Here is a 9,427-nt window from a genome sequence, read left to right as displayed (position 1 = left end):
TTTTGCCAATAGTGTTTCAATTTGGCTTTTCTGCTGGTCTAAGGTTTGACGGAACGATTTCATTCCTTCATTGATTTCGGCAATGGTGAAAGGTACTGGCTATCCAGTCATAGTGATTGTCTTGGTTTTTGCCGAATTGGTAGGTTAATTGATTATCAGCCCCACGGTGGGCGCTAAATTGTTTAGGCAAATCTCAGCTAGGACATCTAAGAATTTGCTAGGTTTTGAGGGGTAATAACAATCATTCCACCAATAACATATAAAGCAATTTAGAATGATAACAAGGTAGTAAATAACCAATGAATAAGCAATAAGTATTCAATAACATCAAAGAGACAAGTTTAGAGATACTATACTGAGTAAAGACAGGCTTCCTTGTTCAGCAGGGATACAGATCCGTAGACAAAAGTAGAATAATTAGCTTATATTGAAATGTGAGTGAGTGTACATGAGTGTTATAATGTCTAGCTTTTCCTATTTATACCTAGGAACCCCTAAGGTAAAAATTTTGCGTATAATAGAAAATGCAACTTGAGGTAGCTGTTAAGCCGCTTTTGAATAAATAACTAAATAACTTAGAAAATGATACTAAGAATTTAGATTTTTATTTTTGTAATAGCATGCCTAGACAACGAGATCACGATCTTTCTACTCATGGCTGGCGTCAAGCTTTTCGAGAGGACACACCCACAGTTCTTGAGGGCATGGACGACGATGCCTTAGAGACGGAGCCTCGCCCTTCTTCGAGTAGGGGTAGGTGGATTCCACCTCCGTGGACACCAGACGAGTTGGTTTTCTGTCGTGAGAACCACATTTCTCACCGTCCACTTGTCGGCATAGTCGATGGCACGCTTCGCCATCATGGATCCAGAGCTAAAGATTTGATTCCCCGTCTATATGGGATTATCATGAGGGATCCTGTTACGAACTCCTTGTGGGAGTCTGCTGGTTTAGGAGCTTTTTATTCAGCGGTTGTAGGATTTCCCAGCCCCCGAGGTTGAGACGTATGTAGAACACACACGTTTTTCAGAAAAATCGAAGGTAATTGAATGTGAGAAGAGCAATAAAGCCACTGGAAAGATTTCAGGAATGCCATGGCACGGCAGAATCTACTGTGTCACGGTGCTAAACACCGCGTGACAGTGCCTAGCGCCGTGACACGGCAAGCTCTGCCGTGGCGCGACAGTCAGGAAATCTAACTGGTGCCTCTGTTTTCTTCCTTCACGACCAGGTTATCCAATTTTTCCTACGGGATAGGCCTGAAATACGACGTTAAAACGTCTAAGCATATGTAAAAATGCCAATTTAATCATAGGAATATTTTCAAGAATCTTTCAAGTCTCATCCACTCATTTTAATTAAATATCGATCACTCAAATCGATAAATAACAAAGAATCGAGTCGCCAAATTGTAGGCATCGTTTGAAGTGTGCCTAGGTTAAGCATGTGTGAATATGCTTCGCACTAATAGGAAGTGGGAATTGACATAATACGATTAGGGACAAGGAAAGTAGGGAGCCGCCAACAAGTTTTTAAGGAACTTGTAAACCGTTCACGGATCATAAAAGGCAACCACGATTAATGGACAACGATAGGCAACAATGATTGACCTATGATGGTTACACCCAATTCATAATCCATGATATTACTAACTCCACATGGTTCAGAACCACGAAAGGAGGACTTGAGATGATGGTACGAAGTGACTTATGGAGTCACATTAGCCCGCATTGGCCTCTACTCGATTATTATTATGAAAAGTGATTCCTTCGCTCTCAAAGGCATACAAATAAAAATTCAATTTGATCCAAGCTATTATTATGCTAAATTGGTTAAATATTAATGCAATACATAATTCTAAAATATCGTGATCACTTGAATTAAAAACAATATTAAAAAGGAACCTAAACCGGTTATCTAAATTATCTATTAGGCGTGATTTTCAATTACATATTCTCTTTAAATATGCAATATGGTGATCATAATAATAATAGAATAAGTATTAATATTGGAAGCAATTCAACAATAAATATCGTTAGTCAAATCGAATATAAATTAACTTAATCATAATACTAGAAATATTAAAAATAAAATAAGTAATTAAATTAATTAATTACCCACATTTCGCGCGTTCCATAAAATTGCTACATCATGAATAAATTGTTAGTAACTTTAATAAAAAATATAAATCAAATGAGAATTAAATTAAAAAAATGTAGATTTGATTTGGTCCATACCCTCCGTCAATTGTACCTTTCAAGCCTTGGTTTAAGGACGGAACCTCAGGTTAAGTATTGACTCCTTGGAGTGCTTAAGGGAAGAAAGGTGTAATCAGGAATATATGGTTAAGGCTTAGAATATGGGAGAAAGAGAATAGATTGATTTTTTGTTTAAAAGAGATAAAGAGAGCAGGATTTGGTTTCGGGGAGACATTTTTAGGTTTCTACAGTAGGGAACCTCACGTTGGATTGCGGCCGTAATAAAAATGCATTCATATTTACGTTCATAATTGATCATATCAAAGGATCTCCAATTCTCATCCTTATCCATTTAGAGCTAAGCTTAGGGGCTTGATCCCTACATCATTAGCTTACCCTCCATAAAAATGACAGAAATTTTTTTTTTTTCTACGTTTTCGAGTCAAATGCACACATAAGTCATCTATATATCGAGTCTCATGAGTCAATACTTTGCACACACAAGTCACAATCGAGTTGAGTCGACCTCGAGTTGGTCAATCACATTAAGTCAAGTTTACACCTTGAGTCATGTCAAGCCACGTGTGTCAAAACGCTTTGAGTCGAGTCATGACAAGTCATATGTGTTAAAAACACATTAAGTATTATGCAATGAGTCGAGCAACACTAAGCGTAAGGTAAACCCTAAAAAAAATATGAGTAAAGTCCTATAGTCCAAAATATAAATGCAGGTACAAAAGATTTGAAGCAAAAGGACGCAAATGGCTTAGCAAATAAACTAGAATCGACCTAATCGCATTTATATTGAAGATAAGCCTAATTGAATAAGCACTTCAAGATTTCGATCAAGAAACTCGTTTGAAATGGATTTTTGACAGAGTTTCAAGGCATAGGAAACTATCACTTCCAAAGAGAAAGCAAGCAAGAACGTTCCCGGATTTTTTGAAAAACCACGAATATAAACGCATGAAATTCTTCCAAGATAAGAGGAGTTTGAGAAAAACTTACATGGATTGGTAAATTATAGATGAAGAGCTTTAATTTGCAAAAGATTTGACCGAATTTGGTTGAAAGGAAACGACCAAGTTGAAGGTTCAGAGCGAAACTGAAATCGAGCAACAAACAGCAACAACAACGACTCCAACGACAGACGAAAAGGTTGTCACCATGCGCTAAAGCTCGTCGCCTGGCGACAAAGAAAAATCCTTGCAACAGCGTGTTTCGGCGTGTGCTGGTGCGGCTACAGGATATGTGGCCCCCATAGATGACTATGCGGACCTTATGCAGCAATTTCAGGTTCCTTGGTATGCCAGTTAGCCCCTATAAGCAATTTGACATGATTTAGTAATAGGCTAAATTACAATCATAATGGGTGATCGACCTGATAAAAGATTGTCTCACTTAGCTTAAAGCACCTAAACATTGGCTTATCGCAAGCACCGACGTAATGGTTCACAAGTAGCAAAATGCGCCGACGTATTGGCACCGCGGTAATTTCATCAAATATCACAGCAGCAAAGTTCAAGCGAGCTTTATGGATCAACAAGAGTTTGTCTTCGGTAATTTTCCTCAAAATATTATCACAACAACTGAGGATGACTTCAAGGAAAGTTATCTTCGACTGCGTTCCTTAGGATGTGGAAGGTTGTCAAAAAACATGAGGATGGCTTCAAGCGGGGTTATCTTCGACGGCGTTCCCTACGATGTAGAAGGTTGTTAGAATACTAAGGATGGCTTCAAGCGAAGTTATCTTCGACGGCGTTCCCTAGGTAGTGGAAGGTTGTCAGAAAATAGGAGGTGCCTTCAAGCGAAGTTATCTTCAATCGTGTTCCCTAAGATATGGAGGATGGTCATAAAACAACGGAAATTAAAGGAAGCTACAAGCGTGGTAGTCTTAGGTGGTATCCTCTAGCTTGAGGAACATCGTCAAACAAAATCGGTTACTCCAGAGACTTGTGCTCGACGATGCAAGATACACATTTCTTAACTCTTTTATCTGTTTCAACTAACGCTAGTTTGCAGGTATCAGCGTTGCAAGAATGATTTAGGATCGCAAAATATTCTGAATCATTCTTCTTCCCTATCGCTACTTTAACTTTTGTTTTCGAAACTTACGTTTCTCCAAACTCAGTTAAAGTGGGGGATTCTGTTTGTGTCCCCAAAACCAACCCCAGTGATGAATACCTTTCACGTCAATTAATTATCGAACAAAGTGAAAGTGTGAAAAGTCTAGTGATGAGGGTATTTTTATTAAAATATTTCTCTTTCTGTTTTCAAAAATAGTTATTTTCTTACCCTATTTATGAAAAATAGCCAATCCAATTTGGTTTGGTCCATGATAAGGGTCCAATAATAGTGTAGTAGGATTGGGTTTGAAAAGAGATTTCCAACGATACATTATAAGCCCAATTTCGATGAATAATGAGGAAGTTAAGGATTAAATTAAATTAGGCCCAATGGTTTTAAATGTGGTCCAATGATCTAGAGGAGGGCTTATTAATTATTATTCTTAAAGTGATTAGAATTGATTTTAATCTTCTAGGAATATCTAGAAGGTTCTTTTTAATTATAATAAGGTTAGGATTGATAATTATATTTTTAAGAGATGTTTGATTTTGAATAAAAATATATTATTTCACAAATTTGATTTTTAAATCTGCTTAGACAAGGAATTACATGTTAACCCGTTTAAAAGATGATTCCACGTACGAATGCTTGTTGTACTAGTGAATCAGCGTGAGATGACATAGTCGTCGCCTGGCGCTGACAGCTGTCACCTGGTGACGAGCTTGTCGTCATGCATTGACTCCTGTTGTTGGCGATAGGAGGTATTTTATTTCGAATATGATTTTCTTTGATCCCGGCTATTTTTCCTATAAATAGGGGTCGTATTTCTCCATTTTTCATATTTCACAACCATCATGTCTCTCTCTCTCTCTCTCTCGCTAAAAGCTAGAAGCTTTCTCTCTCTCTCTATTCTTTTTCTAAATCTTCCTTCTCTCGAAATTCCTTACTCGTTATTTCTAGACACACCTAGCAAAATTCGAAGTTGCCTTTGCTCTAGACGTGAAAGGTTGAATATTTTCTGAGGGGTTGGTCCCAAATCTCTATTTCAATTATTATTTAATTTAATTGTTTTGATTTAATATTTTCCTTGAAGTTATTAACGTGTGTATTTTGTTATTCGAAAGAGATACGAGGCATTCAAGTATTAATTGCTTTATTATTATAGAAATCATACTTAGATTATTTCGTTAATTCTTAGTATTATGTTTGGATGTTATATTGCTTCCTATTATCATGTTTAGGGTAATAATAACTAAAATTTCTAATATTAAGTATGTTTATTATGATGCTTCCTATTTCATTCCTAATATCATGTTAGTATCATTTTAGGGCTAATTGATCTTTAATGTTTAGTGACATGATAGGGTTTGTTATTAATCTTTTTAGTATCATGCCTAGGATCTTGCTAATACTATTATGCTTTATCATGATTATGATTATGATTATGATAATTATAATTATTATTTTAATGATTATTGTTGTTTTGATGATAATGTTGCTTGATATATATATTATTATTGTTATTGCTTGATCACACCTTTTATGATTGTGTAAGGGAAATTGTACTTGTAATCACGCTTAATAAGATAATTAATAATCTTGATTAGGTTAACATGATAATAATTCAAGTGATCGCCAATAATAGTTTTATTTGTGCATTAATATTTAACCAACATAGATTAAACAGGTTTAGGGTTAACCTATTGATTTCATGTTAGTCAGAAAACGCACATGAATACGAGAAAAGTAGAGGCCTATTTTTAGGGCGTGTTCCGAAAACTTGTTGGCGACTCTTTTACTCTAGGTTTCTTCTATTTGGGTGCCACCATACTTAAGTGTATGATCACAGTGAGGCTCAATTGTGGGTTGACTTAAAATATTCCCTACAGTACGGTTTGAAGTAAATTGGTACAATAAAACACCCTCAAAATCAATGCATATATTTGACCATGTGAAACACCCATAGTAGAAAATCGGGACTATAATAATGGAAATTATAATAATAATAATCTTAATGTATAAGTATTACATAATTTAAATCTCCCATTAATTTTGTTCATTTGGATTATTTTAACAATTTCCAAAAAAAAAAAAAAAAAATCTATTTTTAGTTAACTACGTAGGAGCTATATTACAAACTTAGTTGTATTAAAGCTTATATATCTACTTGATTATAACGCATGTATCATTAATTATAAAGGTGCTCTAATAGATTTCTCTAGAATTGTTAATATAAATCTATTTAACACTTTTTGTTATGAAATTATCAAATTTCACAATTTGGGAGGTGGAAGTAGCCATTTGCCTGCATCTATGTACTCCAAACTGATAAATGTTTTAGCTTCTACAGCTGTCAACTTCTTGGTAAATGGAGCTCTTTTAGCAAGTGATGCGCCTGGACCCGTGTTCATATACTCTGCGAAGTAAATTGTCCTACACACAAAATATTAAAGATGTACTCCATCATTAAATCACTTATCAAACTGATTTAAAGTGTACAGTTTAAGAAAAAAATAAAACATGAAATGGTTAATTTACTTTTGTGCTTCTGGCTTGTTGTTATCTGACCAGCCCTCGGGTTTAATAACATCACTAATGGTACAATAAGAGTATATAGCTCGAGCTGCTTCAAACCATACTCTGCCTAACGCTGCATGACCACCTGTTCCAGTAACTGGACAATGGACAAAGGAGTATCCACCCTCTTCACTTGGATTTTTCCTTGCATGAGCTACGATCATTGCCTCATTATCACCCGACAAAACATGCAACTCGGTATTCTGTACATGATACTTTTTTATTAGTTTGGTGATTAAGCACATTAATAAATTATAATACATTTATTTAACTGAATATATCTTATTAGTTAAAGCATGCAAAAAATTTGTTATACCAAATATAAAGATCTGGCTGCACCAAAGATAAAATCAACCGTTCCTTCAATATAACAATCTTTGAAGAAATGTTTGCCTTTATCATCACAAAGTGTATCTTGAAATCCTGTAAATTTACAATCATAAAATGCAGCTTTATCACCAGATATTCTCAACGCTACAGCTTGCTCTCCCTTCTTCTTTCCATTCGGCCTAGGAGCAGAGTTCTACAATAACAAATTTGTGAACAATAAGTCGGTTTTCCTCGAATAACTTAGAATTCTACTTCTTTTTTTTTTTTTTTTTTTTTGAAATAACTTAGAATTTTACTTATATGTCAAATAATGGTAAAATTACTTCCCATTAATTCCATATAACGTATTATTTTATAATTAATGTAAGAATATTTAATTATAATCAAAATTAAATTAAATATTTATGTATACTTTTAATTTTTAGATTATAGGTTCGAGATAACAGTAAAATATATTGAATAAGTAAATAAACAAAGTAATATAAATATAATAAATAAATAAAATAAAAGGGATGAAGAATAAGAGTTGCATACCGAAACAATAATGTTTTTAGCAACAAAGTAATCAGACTCCACAATCAATGTTGCACTATCTACAGTCCCATACTCAGCAGCTGTTCCAGCAAAAGTTATTGTTGGTCTATTCTTGGAATCTATCCCGTAAAAAGTTACAAATGACTTAAATCTTTCAACCTTTACTTTCTCCCTGTATTCACCGGGACCAATTTTTATGATGACACGTTTAGTATTTCCTATTTTAACATGCTTTACAGCATCAGATATTGTTTTAAATTTTCCCTTTCCATCTTGGCTAACTTCAATAATTTCGACCCCATTGTTTTCGGCCTCCATTAAACTAGGATCTAGTTTTCCATTTATTTGGCTGCCAAAAAAACATAAAATGAAAATAAAAACGTTATAATGGAGCTATGAGTCACTTTTATGTAATTATTAAGCATAAATACGTAGAAAGATATTAATACATTTAACAAAGTTAAATAAAATTTTCATGTTTATAAAAAAATAAATAAATAAAGCCTTCGTAATGGGTCTTCGAATATACTTCACTCATTTAATTATTAATTAATTATATATAATGATCAGACTTGACTTAAAGATTTAAAGACTTAAATGTTACTTTAGAATATTGCACCAAAACAACCGATGTAACAGTACCAAAGTTACAGAATACATGCACAAACTAGTTAGTACCATTGCCAAGAAATTTATGAATATACAAAGACATTTTGCTTAAAATCAATAGAACATTAGATAATATAAAAATAAGAATAAAATCAGTTATTCCTTACTAGTAGTATGTATACCTCATTGGTTTGATTACATTTTGAAACCATGTATTTATTTCACCTTTATTTGCTGGAATCTGTGTTTGTGCAGTACATGTAATTGCTAAGCTAATAAGAAGTAAACTTGCAGAAATAATGCAAACTTGTCTTGCCATTTGTATTTTTTCTTTTTGCTCGGCCTTTACTTTTTTTTTTTTTTTGTTTCATTCATTTAAACAAAAGTGCATTTTATATAAGATGAAAATTGAGAAAACCAAACTGAGCAAAAAAAGGTTCTTCACCAAAAAATGGGGCTATGAAAGATGCATTAAAATTAGGAGGTGTAGTCCTTAAAATAAACACGCTTCTCAATATTAAGAAGGAAGTTAATAACTCAGATCGATTGATTTACACGAAAGTTTTTTAGTTAATATAATCCTTAAAAATAGTAAATAAATTTTTATTATTTTTAGCCAACCACTACCCCTTTAATTATTGTTTTCTTTTTCGTTTACTTAGTATCTTAATTGTTTTTATGATCTAAAATTTAAATATATTACATAAATTGAAATAATTTGGCTACAAGTGGTGTATAACATTTTTTTTGTACATCGTTGAGATTAAATAACTTTTAATATCCTTGTAAGAATTTATAACATATTATGATTTTTTATTGTAAATTAAAGATTTTTTTTTTCAAGATACAGTTTTGAAAAGGGTAACTAGCATTCATACCATCCATGCACAGGTTCAACTTTTTATCAAATCATATGAGTAATATTCTAATTTTATAAGTTTTTGCTAAAATATTTATTATAATTTCAGATATTCTTTTTCAAATTATTTATAATTTAAAATAAAATTTTATATCTTTCTTTTTTTGGAAGAAAATTGTTGTAATATAAGCGAAAGTATAATGGGATTTTGATTAAAAAAAAAAACTCATTATGAAAAAAAAATGAAAAAGCA

The 9,427-nt window shown here is 33.1% G+C and overlaps 1 protein-coding gene across 1 annotated transcript; it reads right to left on the bottom strand.

Moving 5' to 3' along the window:
* Positions 1 to 6,207: 6,207 nt before the first annotated feature.
* On the bottom strand, positions 6,208 to 8,771 carry LOC110684907 (pectinesterase 1-like). Its single transcript, XM_021861343.1, has 5 exons — positions 8,498 to 8,771; positions 7,707 to 8,055; positions 7,159 to 7,365; positions 6,804 to 7,045; positions 6,208 to 6,698 (listed from the first exon to the last, which is right to left on the bottom strand). The coding sequence occupies exons 1-5, from the start codon at positions 8,632 to 8,634 to the stop codon at positions 6,539 to 6,541; spliced, it is 1,095 nt and encodes a 364-aa protein (XP_021717035.1). The 5' UTR covers positions 8,635 to 8,771; the 3' UTR covers positions 6,208 to 6,538.
* Between the last annotated feature and the right edge of the window lie 656 nt (positions 8,772 to 9,427).

Source organism: Chenopodium quinoa, unplaced genomic scaffold (assembly GCF_001683475.1).
Source record: "Chenopodium quinoa cultivar QQ74 unplaced genomic scaffold, ASM168347v1, whole genome shotgun sequence".
Lineage (NCBI taxonomy): Eukaryota > Viridiplantae > Streptophyta > Magnoliopsida > Caryophyllales > Amaranthaceae > Chenopodium > Chenopodium quinoa.
This window is presented reverse-complemented; position numbering and strand designations above follow the sequence as displayed.

Coding starts and splice junctions, on each gene's coding strand:
- LOC110684907 (XM_021861343.1), bottom strand. CDS start 8,634: ATGGCAAGACAAGTTTGCATTATTTCTGCAAGTTTACTTCTTATTAGC. Junction 8,056..8,497: donor AATGTAATCAAACCAATGAG/GTATACATACTA, acceptor TTTTTTTGGCAG/CCAAATAAATGGAAAACTAG. Junction 6,699..6,803: donor AACAAGCCAGAAGCACAAAA/GTAAATTAACCA, acceptor TTTTGTGTGTAG/GACAATTTACTTCGCAGAGT.